The following is a 20216-nucleotide window of genomic DNA, read 5'->3' on the forward strand; positions in this document are numbered from 1 at the left end:
TGACCTTTTGCTGATATGCTGCTCTTGCTAAGAAAAATATAATTCCTCTACTGCTACGGACAGTTAGAGGACCGTTTCTTTGAGTGATTTCTTCAGGAACCTATTGGTTTAATTGTTCTCTACAGAACAATTCTCTAAGGGAAGCAAAACCAAATTCACTGTAGATCAAATACCATTATTTGAGCCAAATCTGTCTCTCAGAGGTTGCCAAACATGTTACCTGCACACCCTTCTGTGTCAGTGCTTCACTTTTGCAAATCAGCAGTGGGCCTATCAGCCCAGAGGCTATATCTCTCTCAGTATTTACAGCACTATGATATAGCCTTGTAATACATTGAGCATCCTGTCGAGTGGGTTGGTCTGTTTTAGAGATTTTCCATTCGTAAGTGTACGTCTTCCCTGGTTCAACTCCTCTACTCTGGGTGTCATTGCCTAAGGAAAAACAAAGAAGAAGAACAATAATAACACAAACCGAGAGCCAGGTCTTAATATCAAGCTGCACCTTTCTAGGTGCAGTTAGGCCATTTCAAGCTGCCTTGAGATAACTGAATGAATTTTTTCTCTCTCTAAGATCATGAACAAGAACAGAAAACTAAGACACCATAAAAGGGTATTTGTCTCTGCTTTGCAGAAAATACCTTGGTGTCTCTATAAGGCAACACAACAGGTAAGCAGAGGCAGAGAACAGAACTGAAGTCTCCCAGTCATGCACATTCCTAGACACAGCATCTCCTTCAAAGCAACGAAACCATCCACAACAGTCAGTGATAGGCAAAATATATTTCACAAATTTTTTACTTGTGTGGTCCAGAGGATAATCAGCTCCTTCTGCATTCTTTGAAAGTGTCACTCCATGGAAGTAAATGCTGTAGGGTCGACTGGCCTTATTTTTGAATACAACCTATATTGATAGGCAAAAATAATAAAAAAAAAATTAGTATTCAATAAATCCTTGTCTGAATACATAACAAAGTTTCCACTATGGTAGAATTTGCCTGGTTTCAGCCCAGGAAGTGCCAGAAAGGCAAAGGGATGTAATAAATATTGTCTGATAATATAAACCCACAGTCTAAATGATGCTAGTACCCTGCTTCTAGACTTTGTAGAGCCCACTGAGTGAAGTTCAGATGCTTACACCTGGTCTCTGGAAGGTCTAAAAAGAACACTTGTTCTTCCACTTACTAGGCACACACTATCGCTGGAAATATGAAGTTATTGACTATACTTCTTCGTAACCTTCAACATGGGAGAAAACAAATTTAAAACCAAATCTTGTCCCCAGTTCCAAGACCCAATGTGGATATGCAAGGAAAAGGCAAAATGTCCTGTCTATTCTTGATGAAAACAGAAGGGGGGAAAAATAAAAAGGAAAAACCCAAAAATCAAAACATGATAAACCCAAATTCAGAGTCACATAGTCATTGTGGAAATTATGGAAATTAGAGGTCACAGAAATTTGTGATACATCATTAAGTGACAACAGAAAGACAAGTGGATGTGACAGCAGCACAAGTCTGTCAAGCAAATGCTTTGTAGTTTCATAGCATAACTTCATGAAAGAACATATGGAAATTGAGTACCATCATCTAACGCAGCCAGGAAAAAAAAAATCAACATAATACAGGAGGGACTCATGAAGTTTGGCCTCACATACAAATCCCCCCAGAAGTCTATCCAAGTTTAGCTTTTTTACCATTTTGGACCAATGTCAACATGTATTTTACAAAGAGTGTGAATGAAGCATGTTTATGTTGTAAAATAAAGCACAAACATGGAAAATATAGAGGGAATGCCAAAAAGTGCAAGCTAAACACTGTCACTTGTGATCATACCTTTTAATAGGGCAAATATTTATAACATTTGCTGGTTTTGACAAACAATACAAATCTAACTGGTTCTTTTGTATCTCTGCCCCAACGAAAATTATGCTACAGAATAAATAATATCTGCATTTATGTTACTTACTTTGACTTTGTCATTAAGTTGAGCTCTGATAACAGGGCCCAAGATCCCAGTTTCCTTTGGGCGGGGATTTTCCAGACGTTTTGTGAAGGTGGCATCAGTGTATTGCCTAAAAATAGCCTTTTTATACCTTTTACCTATGAGATTTGAGAAGTTGTCCAAGTGTTGTGTTTTATAGTGTCTTAAAAATAAAGGAAAAGACAAATGATTAGCAAAACTTGAATAGTAACATCTTTTAGAATACAAAATTAGTACTCAAGCAACTGGTAGAAGCTTCACTGCTTGAAAAAAAATCCAAACCCCAAAATGACCTAACGCTCTTCACCCCAAATTCTAACCTAAATTAGGTAAGAAGAATCTTGGACCATTACTTGTGTTTCAGTATCACATATGACCAATTAGTATCAGAGTTTACATTTAATTTAACAGGGTTTACATGCAAGAAAGAAATGAACTGAAGCATCAGATACATTTTCAAGGTAAGACAACAGAAATTACTGTTCTCCTTTTACAAAAGCATAGTTGAGCATAGAAAAAATAAACAATTTGCTTACAGTAGCAAAGCCTCCACGTGAAATAGGAACAGATAATCTTAATGCCAGTCAAGCACTATACAGTCAGTAGTGTTACACTGAGGTTTAAAACATTAAAATTTTTAATGCTGAGAGCAAAACTAGGATAAATACTGGGAAGTTACACAAAGTAACATGTTCATCATCACTTGCACTCCAAAAAAGGTTACTAAACAGGGATAAATTCTGTAGTTTTGAACAAAGGGGGGAAAATCAGAGCACTAAGGTGGTTAAGTAACTGTGTGACTAGCAGGAAAGATATAAAAGTTTGTTCCATACAGTCCAAGAGCAAATAAGGGAAGCAAATCATGCCAAAGGAGGAGGAATTATGTGAGCTCTATATTTCTAAGGAGGTATATGAGACTATAACCCTTACAGAATAAGCAATTTGTCTTGTTCTGCTTGATCCTTAAAGGTTCTTATGAATACCAGCTTGTAAAGGCTTGTAAAGACACGAATGGCACTGGGGAATTGACAAACTGCAAATTTAACCTTACAGTGCACTGGTAGCACTGTATACTAAAACATCATGTATGTTACAGAATTCCTTCTATTTATCTGAAGCTGAACAAAATAGCCCAATATGGTTACTTATTATGACTTCTACTACATCTACATTGATGCCATGTAAAGGTCATTTATAGAGAGATACCTCTTTTTCCCGGTCCCTAAACACTTTATTGCACTGAACTTCTAAAAACTTAATCTCCAGAAATATTCCCTCCCTCCCCTCCCTTTCCCTTCCTCTTAAGGATTATTTATTTTGGCAGAATTCATGTTAAAAAGTATTTTAGAAAATAGGCTTATATGCTACTTTGGGCAATTCCTAGAGTCAATTTCCTATTTTGGGCTCCCTTTGAGAGACAAAAGGAGGTGTCCACTTTTGGGCTCCTCAGCTAAGAAAGTCATTGACACTGGTGAGAGTCTAGTGGAGGGCCACCATGGTGATCAGAGAGAGAGAGCACTTGATATACAAGCAAAATCCAGATTTATTCAGTTGTGTGAAGACATAGCTAAGGGAGCATCTTATTTTTATCTTCAACTATCAAATTGAGTATTATAGAGAAAGCAGGACCAGACTCTTCTCAGAGTTGCATAGCTAAGAGATGAGACACAATGGACACAAGGTGCAACATGAGAAAGGCTGATTAGATATAAGGAAAAACTCTTTCACTGTGAGGTTGCAAAGGTGCCAAGAAAAGCTGACGGGTCCCTGTCCTTGGAGACAATGAAAATGCAACTGGATAAGGTCCTGTGCAACTGGATCCAACTTTGCCGTTGGATCCTCAGAGGCCCTCTCCAACCTGAATTATCCTGTGATTTCATGTTAATATTCCATATTATGTTCACAAAGTATTACTTTACCTATCAAGGCTGTCTGGAATAGTTGGGGCATAATCCCAAGTAACTTCTTCTGCAGCAATGAAATATTCCCAGTTTTTGACCATAAGACGTTCTTTATAGGAGAGCTGACTCCTCTTCACCTCTTTGTCCCCACAGTCTCTTACAGTGAGGTAACCATGCATTCCAGCTAATTGAGAAGAAACAGTACCACAGTGATTTCCCATTTGATGAGCTCTTACCACTCCAACTGTGTTTCTCATTCTTTTAGCTAAGGCTGCCAGTAAGCCTTTGTTCATCTGACTGCCATCTTTTTGGGCCTGAAAGCTACATTTTCCTGTTTCCCCCCCTAACCCAAACACATCTTCAGCTCTTATAAGACAGACATTTCTCTCATATTTTAAAACACTATTGCTGAAAGATACCACTTTCAGATGATAACAGCAAATATTTTCATCAGATTGAGTTGCCCTTAGCTGAAATTACTCAGTTTCTCAGGAAACAGGTGGTTCCTTACTCATTTTATAATGGTGCTTATCTGAACAGCTCACAGAAGCTTAGATGCTGGAGTATTGATTCACTGTTGCTCTGTGACCTGCACACAGCAGGTAAGTCTTTTAGTTCATCATGCATTCTTAATTTCAACAAAATGCCCAGTTCTCCAGTGCTTTCTTAGTGAAATTACAAAACCCCCTGAAACAGATTAACTGTACTGTTGCAAAACAGTAGAAGCTATTTGCGACATGAACAAGAGAAGGACAACTCTACAGGTGCCTAATAAATAGATGTTTCCTTGCCTTGCAGGTGCTTTTGGACAAGAGAAGATATGAGCCACCTTCCTTCCTCAGTCACTGTCATGTTTACTGTGGTTGATGCTCCTCCCACCAGGTTAATGGTAGAAACTCGGTGATGTCTTTGCTCCAAGGACTGGCCATTGATATGAATGGAGAAAATTTCTGGCTTGGAACTCATTCCTATCAAGTGCCAGCTAATGTTGTCATAAGCACAAGCCTCTAAATCTGAAAGAGACACAAGAATAGCGTTCAGAATACAGGAAAATCATTCAAGTCCCCTATGCACACTAAGTTTGAAGTGAATCTTCACTCAAAACACTAAAAAAAAAAAAGAAATCTGACTCCTGGGATCACTGTTTGCAACAAGATGAAGTTTCAGAAGGTTGTAAATGGAACAGATACCAAAATGTTGTATGTTAGTGAAAGATAGGTGTTTACATCTTATCTGGAAGTGACCACCTAACTTACAGTGAGGTGGCACAAAAGGAATGCCCTCTTTTGGAAAGCTGATCTGTCCTTGTTTGGGGGGTGAGAGGAGGAGCAGGGCAGGGAAAGAGGCAAACAAAGCAAGGATCCAAGCTACAGAATGACATGGTATCTAGTGACAGTAACTACCCTAACCAATGTTTGCTTAAAAAAACCACTTAAGACACCCTTTTGTATTTGCTCAATGGATGGGAGAGAGATATAAAAGTAGATCCTTAGGAGAACAAGGGAAAAACACTAGCAATAAAATAGCCCCATTACCACCTTCCTAGTCTTCTCACTTACTGGTAATTGACTTTCTACTTCCAGGAAGTTCTTCACCTAGTATGTTCTATATGCTGTAAAACAAACCACTTAACCACATTACTCTCCCCCCATCAGCTGAGTAAAAAATTGAGGGAATTTAATTTCTTTTTAGAGTTAATAATCCTGTTCTTCAAGCAGAATACTTCTAAGAAGTAATCTTATTGTTCCTATCAGCAATTTGTCATGACTTCCTTCCAGCAACACAGCTTTTATTCTAGAATTTAGATGCTCACAGACACATTCTAAAAAAAGGCTACAGCCTTTTTCTACCATTTCTTCACATTCCTATTTACATGCATGAAAAGCAAATAAAGGTAATATTCAATGTTCATCAATGCTAATTTCATTTCACACAAGCCTGAACAGTACCTGGTAATGTTCCATCAGTATAGCCATTAATTGTGTACTTGACTGATGCTGATTTTTGCCAACTCTTGTTTTCATCAAACACACCAAACATCAGTACATACTCCCTGTCAAAAAGTTTCTGTGACCCATCCTCATTTAGGCTTCCTATGAAGGAGAAACAACAGGTTTCATTTTGAAGCAGAAGCAAAGCAGTTTTCACATCCATGCAGTTGCATTCATGTATATTTAATAGCTTGTTCCCCTGTTACCATGTAATGGCAGAGCCTGACCAAAATAAGACCTTGAGAACACTCATAACATGATTTTATTTCTGAAAGTACTTTTGGGTTGGGTAACCACAAAATCAAAAGTCTGTAATATCCCAGAAGAGATAAACACCATGCAATGAATTGTGTCAGACATTTCTGGCAATGTGCTGTAGGGATTGCCTTAATGAATGGGAGTGCCAAACACCTTCTGTTCACAATCAGGTGCTGCCCTCCCTTTTGAGACTGTGAGGCACAGAGAACGATGGCAGAGTCACCAGCAGTGGAACAGTACCTTTTCAAGAACTACACTGAGGGTAATCGGCACTTTTAAAAAGCTTAAAACTCACCAAACAACATTTACATACAAAAGACTTCAACAGATACTACTGAAACAGATCAGGTACAATAAATTGTCCAGTTGATTTTGTGATCAGGTACAATAAATTGTCCAGTTGATTTTGTGATACAGGTGCAAATTCTATCAAGAAGCAGAATTCATTCTGGACATGTCACACAGAACTGGTGTTATTTTACTGATCTTTCTGTGGATTGCTCACATCAAAAACTTCCATTTGCTACTTTCAGTACATAATCTGATACCTCTGGACTGCAGGGACTAAAAATTTGGGAACTTGTTGATAATTCTATTTAGGAAAAGAGGCAGTGGAAGCAATTATCTTTAATACAATCCCTTTTATTTATGAGAGTCCTGTTTTCTTTCATAAAAGAAGGCTCAAATCAACAGAGGAATTTATTTACTTGTCATGCAAAGAACATTCAGGCAGCGCTTTAACTCAAAAGTCCACTTCTTACAACCTTCACCACCTATGCTGCTCTTAATGTGTCCGGATGTGATGAGTTGACTGCAACGAGCAGCCAAACACACACACAGCCACTTCAGTGCCTTCCCATCCTCAATAGGACAGGAGAGAAAACAGGAAGAACAAAAATTAGTAAACTCATGGGTCAATAAAGATAGTTCAAAGGTGAAGGAAGATGGATAAAAAACAAGCAACACAGAAGAAATCACTCATTATCTCCCACAAGCTGGCTGACACCCAGGAACAGCCACCCTGGAAGTCAACAAGTCAACACGCCCCCATTCTCCCCACATTGCTGCTTCTTCCTCCACCTCCATTTTTTATTGGATAATGATGTTGTATGGTAGAAAATATCCTTTTGGCCTATTTGGTTCACCTGTCCAGACGGGTCCCTTCTCAACCTCTTGTCCACCCCCAGCCAACTAACTGGGGAAGTCTGAGCAGGAAAAAGAGAAAGCCTTGACACTGTGCAAGCTCTGCTCAGCAATAGCTCTAGCATGGGTGGGTATATTATCAATGCTATTTAGCCACAAATCCAAAACACAGCACCATATTTGCTGCTGTGAAGAAAATTACCTCCATACCAGGCAGAACAAACACACAGATATATTGCACACCTGCCATATACAGGGCCCAGTTGAAGCAACTGTGTTCAGAAATCTTAAAAATGTGCATAGTGAGCTGTTTGTCTTTGCTCTAGCTAGAAACATATGGTCAAATTGGCTTTAAGGTACTGGTCAAACATATTCAAATTCATATCCAGCAGAAGCCCACAATATATGCATGAATTCGAGAAGCCTGAAAAGGAAATAATTTCAAAGTAATTGTCCAGATTAGCTCCACCAGAATACCATGAAATGCATATAATCACAGAAACACAGAGAAAGAAATGAAACCCTAAGAAACTAGGAAAATAACAAGTCCTAGATAATACTAAAAGCACCAATTCTCAAAAAAACCCACAAACAACCAAAGCAGAAGGAAGATAATTAATAGTAATGCCACTCCTTTAAGGTAATATAATGGGTATCTATCAGTCAGGAGAGTGTTCTTGTGTAACCCCACACCAAACTAACTTTATGTTTACTTTCAGGAAAACTTTGAGGTCCAAGTCCATGCAGTCTGCAGTCTACAGTCTATACAAAATTTTTGACTCAAACTGCAGAAAGAGGATCGAGTCAAATAACTCACAGTGCTTTCACTATAACAAGGATATACAACTTGGAAAAACTTATAATTTAAGGGACCAGCAAGAAGTTTAAGTAGCTTACAGGATGGCGTACTGTTTCAAATGTCCCTCAAACCAGTGGTATGTATCTAGCAGCTATTTACAAATCCTACAAGATACCAGATTAGTGGAGATGGAATTCAATGGTTCAGACTGCTAAAATCTAAAGTCTCTGATTGCATGCAAAAACAATTTTAAGACTTATAATCTGTTCAAATTTGTCCATATTTTCAAATGACTAGCAAAAGACATATTGCTCTGCAATTTTAAGCTCTTACAGAAGAGAGAATGCTCCAGGCTCTTGATCAGATAGCCTTTAAAAGACATGGGTAAAACTATTATTTCTTGCCTTATTCTCTGAAGTGGCTGAATCATTTTGAATGAAGTTTTAAAAAGTATATATTCTAAGACAGGCAATTTGAGGTCATATATTTAGCAGTTAAGCAACTGAAAATGCAATCAATACAGGCAAATGTATCTATTTAATAATGCTCTCTGCACATCCTATAATTATAGGATGCATGAAAGCTGGCATTTAAAAACTTTAATATCTAAAAGAATGATGTTAAAACCCATTTATTTTACACTGAATGTAAAAATGTGAAAAAGAAAATAATGTATCTTCCCTCAATATCATACAGCCTTAACTTTGTTAAGAAATGAAACTATTACCTCATGGTAGTCTTAAAGCATTTCATTACCTTTCTTACAGATAAGCAGTGCTCCAATCAAACCAGAGTTAAAATCCACTGTCATGTTCACATGAGAATAATAAGCATAAGTAAGACAAGGAAGGTCAGCTTCTCTTGGACCAACTTCTTCTGATATATCCCACACATATGTATAGACCTGGCCTGGAAGTACAGCATCATCTCGTTTTTCTGCAAATGATGTTCTGTCATCATACAGGGAGCCTGCCAAGAAAAGAGTCAGTAGGGTGGCATGAAGACAAAGAGCAATTAAAACAGCTTGAATATCCTCCTACAATCAGTTCCAAAAGCTTTGTGTCTTGCCTATATGATACTTCAGCTTCAAACAGATAACTCATGATTCCACTCACACTGGGGAGAGTAGCATGGGGAGAGTAGCTACCCCACCATCCTGACGGATAAAAGATTTCCTAGAACTGTCACCACTGTCAAAAGGTTGGGCTCTTCATTAGTCTGACTAAGCTTCAGCCTCTGCCCACTGATGCTCTGCAGAGGAATGCTGCTCACTTTGTCACCTTCCTCAATGTCATAAAGCCACTGTGTGGGCTGGCATTGCCTTGCTGCCTTAGGCCTTTTGTACACTGCATTTCCAGATAATGAGCAGTAATGGCTCATATCTGTTCCTGCCATATCCAACAGATTTGCAATATGACAAAGGGGAGCCAGAGAATCAAAATCCTAGGTGCAAGAGGCACATTAATAAGTCAAACTGAACCACCTATCACTTCCCATGAGATGTTCGACTCTGAGATGGGGTTGCAAAACTCTTTTTGTACCCACACAGCAAACAAAGCCTTGAATAAATTTGTAAACTGCAGGTCAGAGCTCTGCCTCAGTACCCAGGGCAGGGCAATCCAAGAAGCACGAGCAATCAAACTCGCTTTGTGCTGGTGCAGACATTTTACTGTTAATTTAGTCATAGTTTATGATCTCTTTTTGCTCGTCTCATGAGGGTTCCAGGAGCAAAACACCACAAGGCTGAGCATTAAGTGCTGAGTATCACAGCAGCACGATCAGCATTGTTAAATGCCTTTACCAATAATGCTTTGATGTATGCTATTGAAAGGGATTTGGAAAAGGTTTTAACACCTGTATTTAAGAGTTTACATGTCCCAAAATAAAATATTTTGCAATTACATGGGGGTGCACCAATGACCTCCAGAAGTACCTTCCAACCTTAACCACTCTGCGATTCTGTGGAACAGTGTCAGCACACAGGCAGCTGGTCAGGAGACTGCACATGTCAGGTGACACTAATATTCCTAGACACTAATATTCCTGGACAGTGTATTATTAGATTCTAATAATACACTGATGAACAAGAAAGGAGCTAACAATGGATGTGATGTTTCAACCCAGGATCAACACATATTTGTGCTACATGTATCCTCTAACATCCGTCTGGACCTCTCTCAATATTTCATGCAGTACTTTACAAGTAAATGAACAAAAAACAGAGTTTTTACAGCATTTACCTTCTTCATGTTTGCTGTAAACTAGGCCTTGGGGATGAATACTGACTGGCTTGTCAGCCATATTTTTAAGGTGAACTACTAGAGTATCTCCCACTTCAGCACGCAGAGTTGGTCCCAGAAGTCCTGTAGTTATTTAAGACAGAGGAAAATATGAGCAAAGCACTATGGTTAGTGTAACAAAGAATTCTCTCCCCCATTAAGAAATATCAGCTCGCAAAGTATAAGTTGCAAAATTGATACAAAGAATGTAATATCACTGCAATGAAGATTTGCCCGTAAAAAGGCATATGGGGATTTAAATCCTGCAGCTCTTAGCCAAGAATGTTATAAATTGTATATCTTGTAACTTGCAGTTAAAAATCACAGGAAATAATAGATTGGGGGAAGGAGGGAAGTTATTTCCAGATACAAAAAAATTATCAAAAGATTCATGTTGAGGTTCATTAGAAATTTATAGCTATTCTTCATATACAATTTAATTAAACAGTTTTAGGAAGACAGACATTTTACAGTTTAAGACTTTAGAGAAAGGCATTCAAGCACATTTCTCTGAGTAGCACTCTCAATGCCAGAAGTCACAGAACAAAAAGATCTTTCCATCCCAAAATGTTATCCAAATAAATAATCAGATCCATGTTGCAAATTTCTTGAGGCATTTCCTGCAAAAGGTTTCAAGAGGAGCTTTTATCCCTACTCCCCATGTTGCAAAAATAAGCAATGGATGAAACTGCTATGACAACTTTTGGCTTATTAGGCTCTTTTCTTGTAAACTATTTTGTAAATTAGAAAGAAGCAGATTTGGAAAACATGGGAGAACAAATAAAACTGAAAGGAATCAGATCATAGACTAGGTCTTTCAGGGCAACTTGTCATAATTTCATATCAGCAACCTCACACGCATTTACTTTGAAATCTAAATCTGAACACACAACATCTGAAATTATTTTATCTATTAACATGAAACCCAGACAGACTACATAAGCATTCTGCCTAAGTACCAGAGCACAAGTACCATACTTATGTATGGCATGAGTATGAGAACTTGCTTCCATCCACTTAAAACATCTGCAAGCAGTAACAGGCACAAAGGCAAGGGGACATCTTTCACACTCATCCTTAGAGTTTTTCCTTTTCACTGATCTATCAGAAACATACTTAGCCTCAGGCCTTGGGCTCTTTCCATGTGAATTTACAGTGACACCATTGTGACAGTGCCATACAAATCTAAATGCATATGGGAAGTCTCATCAGATGCTGAAAACAAAGGGAGCAACTTTGTACACTGCAATTAATTTGCAGACAGTCACAGCCTCTGAGAGTCCAGCCTCTCTATGGCCTTTGAAAGCCTCGTGCACTGTGGAGACCTCATCCTCTGTGCTTATTTGGTTCATGTGCAAACAATGGACACAGAAATACAACCTTGCTTAGGTTGTCACTGGATTTAAAACAAGCAACAAACAAAAATACTCAGAACATTTCCTTCCTGTTTACCTGCAAATGTATTTGCTGGCTTTTCTTTTTTAAAATCCCCTTCATATTCTCTGTAAGAAATTTTCTTAAACACAGGATGTGGGTGTTCCAATCTGAAACCAAAAGAGTTACAAAAAAAAACTTTGAAAGGACAAAGATTCTAAGAGATGCCATTGCTGCTTAATGGATATTCTCAGAAAATGAAGCCTGGAATTACATTTAATCACTTGCACATTTTGCTAAAGGCAAATCACACAGTCTAACTCTTCGTAGTGTCTTCTTCCTTCTTACTCTATTGTAACTATGATGTTCCTGAGCTAGATCATTTCATATGGGACATTCAATTACAGTACCTAGCACAGTTCACCCCTGATTTTGCTGGTGGTATCTGTAGGTCTTCTTGATTCTGGGATGAAGATGTCTTTGTTTTGTCCAAGACACAGATGAAGATGTCTCGACCATGTTTAAACTAGAAAGCATCTGACAAAACACAGTGAAAGAAACCTGACTTTCTTTTTACTCAGCCCCATGCTTGAACTTCAAGACTCACCAGAAGGATTCTACAACAGCATTAACAGCAAGCTCCTGTCACAGCAATGACCTTGGAGGCAAGCACAAAATTCTCCTCTGACAACAATTAAGGATCTCACAGCAAGTTAGAAAATGAGAAACACTGCAAGTGCCCTTAGTCTTCTTACATAAATAATTTGGCACCCAGTAGACCACACAATGTTTTCTTAGAAAATATTTAAGCAAACAGAAGGAAACCAGCACACCAAACTTTTGTAATGGAAATAATGATGAGAAGAGGGCTGGAGGGATAATAGCCTTTCACATTTATTGGTTGATTTATTTTAGTATGTATGATGACTGAATCCAACAGTAATTACACTTGCTTTCTTTGGAATGCCATTTCAGTCACATTTGACAGTAGGGAGCTGATGGTCTGCTCAAGCATGGAGAGGCTGAGCAGAGATATCACAGGGAGTTCACTTCAGTGACATCCAGGGTCCATAAGGGGGAGATCTCTTTTTGAGAGATCTTCTGTAAATTCCTCTGTGACACTCACTCACAATAGCAGAATCAGGCAGAAGCAGGTCGTGTTTCAATCCATTCCCCACTTGTTAGTCACTGATAAAACTTTAACTGTTTAAAGAGAAGGACCTGATCCATAACCTGCATTGACAAGTGCTGCCCTAACGTGGCAATGTTCAATAGGATATGCACGTAAGACCAAGGGGTGAAAGAGGAAATTTATCAGTGCTAATTGTACAGCTAGAAGGAACAAAATACAGAGCTCACTAACACTTCAGAAATCTCAGACCGCAGGCATAGTTACATAACTTTTAGGAACTGCAGCAGCAACACTGCATGCACAGAATAATACATTTTCACTTTGCTCTTAAGTGCCTTATAAATATCACTTGTACATAGTAACAAACCTCTACGAAGGTAAGACCAATACTCAGAGAAGTTAGGTATCCTTTTCTAGTCTGTATGATCAGAAAATTAAGAAAAAAGTTCAGGAAGAATCCATTTTCTTTTCAGCCTCTCTTCAGTTTTTAGAACTAAAAGCAGCAAAGTATCAGATTCTTACCACTGTATTTAGACATTCAGTTTGTACTGAAACTAGCACAAGTTACAAATCCCAATGCCTTTGGAATCCAAGCCATTAGCTTTTTCTCAGTGAGTATCTTTGTATTGGGTTTTTTGGGGGGACGTTGCTGGGGGCTTTTTTGTTTGTTTGTTTGCTTTGTTTTTAAGTTAAATTTCTATAAGCTCTACAAAATTCATTGGTCATTTGGGATGGGACTTGCTCTAAATATTTATGACAGATAACTCAATAGGCTTTGTGTATGAAATATTCCTGAGTTATCCCAGAGTACTTCAACTGAGGTTTGAGACAGTCTTGTGAGTCTGTACTGCATGAAACAGTCTATCCACAACGTGACATTTAACGAAACAGCAGTTGATGCTTATATTGATGCACCCAGTGCAGAAGGGAATGAAGTTCTAAACAGTAAGTTCACATGCCCAGGTCAATACTTAAATGACATTTGGCTTCATGTTCCTACATTTAAATCCCATTTTCTTCTGTCTTGCCAGTTTGACATTATGCTTATACCAGCTGTATTTAATTTCCAAGTGGGGTTTTAGAAATCACAGAAACTTTGTTTTAATTAAGTCTTGAGAAAAAGAACAGTTATAAAGTCACAGTCTGAATTGGAAATATCTTTTCCATATTATCCCAAAACACAATACATGTTTAGAAGAAAAAAATTACAAACACAAAAAATAAGGAAAACAAGTAATTCACCAATATATATAAAAAAGCAGCAGCATCCAAATATACTTTCAATGTAGGAGAACAAGTAATTTTAAATTAATTTTAATATTTAATTTTTAGTAATTTTTTTGCCTAATTTAAGCAGAATTCTAAATTACATCCACATTCTGTACTCTGTAGCATTGTACTTGCAGTGTTTATAATCCTAAGGATAACAGTGGTAAAACAAATAACATATTTTATATGCTTGATTGGTGTATGCAGGTAGGCTGGCCATTCTGCAATGCCCTCTGAAAAAAAATGAAATTAGTAGTTTCACTTAACAAAGTATAGCAATGCTTGATCCTTTACTCGGCAGAACTCAGGACGTACATCTCACAAAACTACTGAACAACTCAGAAACAACATAGCTAGTTCCAAAGTTCATCAGGCTTTGATTTCAGTGAAAGTGACAGTATCCAAACTGGAACATATTTATTCCTTCAGCAAATTCTAAAACATGATAATTTTTGAAATCTTACAAACCATGGCTCAACTTAACATTGCTCAAAATCCATATACCTAAAATAAATACCTTAGAAAACCATGAGCAACAAGCACTGACCTACACAGAAGATGACAAAAGCAAGACCTGGAACATATTTAACAAAAGCACTCTGAAAATATAAAAATAATTCTATCCACTAATGAAGCAAATAAAAAGGAGCTTTTAATACTTCACTGGCTCTAGTTCAGATCATGCTGTTTAAAGTAAATCAAGCTCCTCTGAATTCAACAGGCTCTAAAGTCCTCCTGGTCTCTAGAATTCCACAGGAGACAGGAGACACAAACCACTTTTCAGTCACAAGGAAGGACTAGTTTTATCCTTCTTATTCTGTACTTTGTTACCTGGACTTTTCCTCAGATTCCAGTTTGTAGGTCCAGCTAGTGATCTGAGCAGCTATATAGTGCTCCCTGACCTTCACAGCTCCCGCCACACGTTTCTCTGAGTCTGGCCACCACGAACCCAGCACAAGCAAGAGAAACAGACCCATGCAGTGCAGTGTCATGGTACAGATGCCTGTTGATGCTGCTCTGGAGGACAAGGCAGAAACTGCTGCTTTTATTGCTGTTGCTGCTTCTAACTTCCCCTCAGAAATGAAATAATTATGATGCAAGAGGGTAACAGCATTTGCTACGCTCAGGTCATTGCTCTTCACCTCCTCCTCCCCTTACTGACAGGGATCCAAAAGAGATAAAAAACTGTTTGAACTACCTTCCTTCCCCTCCTCCACATCACCTTCAGCAAGGGACAAGCACCAAGGAGGAGCAGCCAAAGCCCCACTACAGACTGTGGTTGGGTCACTGTGTACTGAAGCAGCAGGATATCAGAGGCAGAAGACAATTATTTGGATTACTTCAATTACAGGATGTTTGACTTGCATGGTTAGGAAGAAGGGGGGGCATACTTTCTGTCTTCCCAGAAAACAGAAACCCACTGATGGAAATTTCCCAGGTAGATGCTACGCTTCCTAAGAAATAATTCCCAGTTTAAAAGCAAAATGCTGAGGCATTAGGTGTGGGAACTAGAAGTGGGTGCAGAGCTAAATCTAGTTCACGTCACCATGTACTGCATAGTAGCAAGCCAGTAACCTTTCCAAACATGTTGTCAGCTTCAGTCTGGTTCCCACTACACTCCCAAATACCTCAGGTAATGGGTAACGAATGGGCTTCTCAGTGGCAGCTAACAGGTCAGCCTGGAGACTTTTCATCTAGTCTTGACTACGGTCTGTTGACATTTATCTAATGAGAAATCATTAGGAAAATACCTTTCGATAAGCTCATCACTGATGTCACAAAAAATGTTTCCCTGCTTTTGCCAGTGCTGAGAAGTTTGTCAAAACAAGAAAATTGTTGATCATGTTTCCTGCATGCTCAATTACTCAAAAAAATAAAAATCCCTATCTATTTTTTTCATGGACAGAAGATGAAAACAACTTTTTCAATAATGTTTTGCTAATGTTTTCATGAAAAAATTACCTAAACCATCAAATCAAAATAATTCTACTCCAGAACTAGACAAAAAGGACAACATTTTCTCAGAGTACTTCTAAAGAAAACCTGACCAGTTCTTGATATATTGTTTAAAAGCAGAATGGCCTAAGTAGTAGCTTGGTTAATTCTATCCAAACTGTATGATACCATATGGCCTTAGAACAAATAGGGAAGATGGTTGGGAAAAAAAAAAATGATGAAGATAAATAGCTAAATGCTCCCTACCAAACTTCAGGGTCATTTCATACTTAAACCTGAAAGCAATTATGATCACTTAGACAGCATAAGACTACAGACATGGTGGTATATTTTTCACTTTAAGCAAGTCTTCCTGTGATTCTGTTTAATGAACTGTTTGCATTTGAAATTTCCACTATAAGTAGATTTCTAATAATTCTTCCCTGTAATAAAAAGCCAAAATATTGCAGGCTAGAAATTAATACCCAGAATACTTGTTTAATCCCCCTTGCTTTGTGTCTGTGAGTTGGGCATCATTAAAGCTGACATCAATTTGTTATTTCTCTTTCATCAATTTTTATGAATTTGGGAGTTGTATTTTTAAATTTCTTAGTCCATGAATAATGCAGTACCAATCTAAAGGTAAAAGTAATTACTTTTTTACGGGTGACTGATAATACTGACAGTTTTAAAGAACAGTATAACATTAGATTAGATATACTTTCCATTAAGCTACATTGATTACTATGTATTACCCTTTTTTAACGCTTTAAGAACAAGCAGTCCAACAATGGCTACTTCCTTATTTTCTCCTCTTCCCATGCTCCTAGTATCAATATGAAATTGAGCTGATTGAAATCATCTGGTTCAGTCTTGTTTGTTTTTTTTTCTTTTATTTAAGCTACTATATCACATTGTCTCTAGGCTTCAGGAAGTTTCACAGTGTTCTGAAAATCATTATTAATAATCCAAAGACTTTGTTCCCTTCCACCTGACCACTAATTTCTAATATCTGCAATTATATCCTCTTGTCTGATGTGGTGAAAGTCTAATACATACATATAATTTTTTTAGTTAGCATTGGTTACCTGCAAGCTAATACTATTAGTCACAGGACAAGTGACTACAGAAGATGTTAGTCAGGCTGAAGTCTTCCAAGATAATGCAGTTTTACTGGCTACTCATATATTTAGCTGTTATCTTTTTTTCTACTTCACGACACTTCACATGTTGCAAACTTCATATTTTATCCTCACTGCCTACCCACATGTTCAAATGTAAATTACATTTCACCAGCAACATCAAAAGATCATGTCATCAAAAGCCATGCACAGAGGAGTGTGGGTCTAGTCCAGGATGGCAAGACAATCTCTGCAGCACAATGAGCAATGCTGTTCCCAAAACAAAGCAGTACCTTTGGGATGTACAGAAATGCCAAATGAAAACAAAGCATGGAAAGAGAAGCATAAGCAATACCTTTTAACACTAAAAGTGGGTCTGCATCTTCTAACTGGGTGAGATTACTGTCTGTTCTGACACCTAGTAATTATAAACTTGATTCTTGTTATGCTACATGTGAAAACATACTAGAAGAGGATGCTCCCAGTCCTGCTCTAAAGCTGACCTGTAAAATTAACTGGCATTTCCAGTTTTGCACCCAGAACAGCCTAGGCTGAGCCCGAGAAATTAAGAATAGATCTTTCCAAAGAGTGGAAGAGTACTGATATACAACTTTCTGCAAATTATACATTCTGACCCACGACAAACTTGGATCTACTTCATCACAAACACTGTCCTAAGTGCCAGCGGGCACTCATATCCTGATGGCTGACATCAGTTTTCACAATTGTATTACAGTGATGAGGAGGGAGATGGAGATCATATAGAGAGGAAAGAAAAGGTTGTAAAACAATTCTGGAATTGGTTGCTAATAATGCCCCAGCAGAGATCTATCTCTGTGTCTCTCATCCAAACACACGAATCAATGCGCAGTGGTCCAGCGAGCGCACTTTGTTTAGTGCAGAGTGGACGGATTTCATGGGCAAACAAGGAGTTAATTATTGATCAGCAGTGAACACGTGCTTCTGAAGTAGGTAAAAGACAGAGGGGGCACTTACCAAATCTTCCAGGCAGAACTGGGAACAGAAACCATCTTCACTTCTGCAAGTAGGCCCTAAAGCCAAGAAAGGTTAATCTGTGAAATAGCACATTTTAGAAGTTTAAAGTAGGTGTGCTGTGCCAAAAAACCACATGAGCAGGCAAAAAGAAAAGATGGTAGAGAAACTTTGGCTTTCTTTCAGATAGCAACTTATACAAAAGGAAGATGTGTATGTGTTTTGGTGACAGCCCTCACAAGAACACATTCTGTTAAGGGAAGGCAGGCTGTGTGACTTCTGTGTTCATAAACACACTAGAAGGTAGTAAGAACTCAGAAGGGTGTTTCATATTTCCCTGGCACTACAGGGTTCAAGAAGACAGATAATCATGTTGATTTAAACCTAAATACATTCACAAGTTTTAAACCTGTATTTTTCCCTAGGAGGAAAGCACGTGTCCTTTGTTAGAACTGAGTGTTTCTTCAATCAATGTTTGCCAAAAACAATTATTTAGCAGGACTCAAAACTATTTGCATAGAAATGCTGAATTCAATGCAGTTTCAGAGAAAAAGAAATATGTTTATTTTCTAAGTACTATAAAACGTAATTTCAGTGCTTTAACAAATTTGTCTAAGACCATTGACTCGTGGTCTGAAAAAAAAAATCCTTTTAATGGACAAAAAGAGAAGAGGATACACTAGCTTCCTGTCTTCAAAAACTGCATTAATGATGTGTTGTTCAAAATTTTGGACTGACTCAAACAAAATTTTTTTTTTCCCTCTGTGTGTTTAATTTTCATCAGAAAATTTCCAGTTTGGCTCGAGAAAGAATTTTGCTCCTACTCAATGTTTGTGTTCTCTCTGTTCCAGTTTGTCTTCTTTACTAAGAGATTTCTGTATTTGCCCAGGCTTACAACTGATATGCAACACGGGAGCAGCTGCCTTCATGCTAAGTCAGTCTAGCAGCATATTCAACTTGGATTTCTTTCTGTAGAGAATAACAACAGTAAGGGTATCAGTGCAACAGTTTGCAACTAGGAAGATTTGCATCTTTTTATCATAAAACCTTGCTGCAAATGAAACTGGATTATCAAAAACAAAAAGAGAGCCTCTTATCAAGTTGTATACATACCTACTTCCAACAATAGGTACGATATTCTGGACTAATTAAATTTTTCTTCTTTCATATAGTTGAATTTTCCACATCCAGGTTTGGGGTGGTTTTTTTTTTTTTCAAATAGTAGACTTCGAACACTTCTAAGAAGTTAGTAGCAGAGAAAGTTATTTTCCAATAGAAAAGCAGATAGGTGTGTTTCTTTCTGAAACATGAAATCAGTAAGCTTTTAGCATAAGACAGTAAATTGTATCTGTCCCTACAGACTTCACCACACAGACAAATTCAGGGCAGTCTAGTTCTCCAGCAGTGGCTCAGGTTGTTTGATAAACAAGCTGGTTAAACAAGCTCCATTTTCCCATATGTAAAAATGCAGCCACAGAAGGACAAAGTTGAAATTACCCTGTTTGTTTAAACAGTATTTCCACCCTCCATTATTTATAGCTTAGACTTCGATTAGACTTTTAGAAGACTAAATACAGGACTGAACTTCCCACATATTGCTTGGAATTTACTGCTTTGGGTTTTTTTCTCTTCTACACTTGTTTTTTATCATGAGCAAGTATTTTTTGGTATTTTAAAAGCATTTCATGTAAATTGAGGACTAGGTATCTTAAGTTTGACCATAGAGCTTGTGATGTTTATTATTTTACACTTTTGTGAGGTTATCCCCTTTGCACCACAACCCATTCCTTGTGCATAACTTTCAGATTCAGTACAATCAAAATTTCACCCACATCTTTGCTGCATGCAGCACCTGTAAAGGGGAATGTACTCCAAGTTCAAGATCAAGAGACAGAGATCTAGAAGGCAAATAGAACCACAAGAGCTGTAAGATGTGCAGTAGGAAAGTGGACTGCAGCACAGCAGAACTTCTCAAAAGCTATTCTGATGCAGAGACAAAATTCAGATCATTAATGACCATGTAGGATTTGACAGAAGCTAT

The 20216-nt window shown here is 37.9% G+C and overlaps 1 protein-coding gene across 2 annotated transcripts in view; it reads right to left on the bottom strand.

The window, feature by feature from the left end:
- The window catches only part of F5 (coagulation factor V), a 38005-nt gene extending 19298 nt beyond the window's left edge, over positions 1 to 18707 (bottom strand). Inside the window, exons 1-10 of one of the 2 annotated variants that reach the window (XM_064644329.1) lie at positions 18179 to 18707; positions 11804 to 11895; positions 10313 to 10435; positions 8829 to 9041; positions 5831 to 5974; positions 4673 to 4894; positions 3900 to 4065; positions 1966 to 2143; positions 799 to 901; positions 221 to 432 (exon numbers count right to left, since the gene is read on the bottom strand). In XM_064644329.1, coding sequence (XP_064500399.1) covers positions 221 to 432; positions 799 to 901; positions 1966 to 2143; positions 3900 to 4065; positions 4673 to 4894; positions 5831 to 5974; positions 8829 to 9041; positions 10313 to 10373 — 1299 coding nt within the window. In that variant the 5' untranslated portion in view covers positions 10374 to 10435; positions 11804 to 11895; positions 18179 to 18707. Of the gene's footprint in view, positions 1 to 220; positions 433 to 798; positions 902 to 1965; positions 2144 to 3899; positions 4066 to 4672; positions 4895 to 5830; positions 5975 to 8828; positions 9042 to 10312; positions 10436 to 11803; positions 11896 to 14957; positions 16022 to 18178 lie in introns of those variants that run through there. The other variant, XM_064644328.1, reaches the window with a different exon arrangement.
- Positions 18708 to 20216: the final 1509 nt, after the last annotated feature.

Source organism: Pseudopipra pipra, chromosome 2 (genome assembly GCF_036250125.1).
Source record: "Pseudopipra pipra isolate bDixPip1 chromosome 2, bDixPip1.hap1, whole genome shotgun sequence".
Classification (NCBI taxonomy): domain Eukaryota; kingdom Metazoa; phylum Chordata; class Aves; order Passeriformes; family Pipridae; genus Pseudopipra; species Pseudopipra pipra.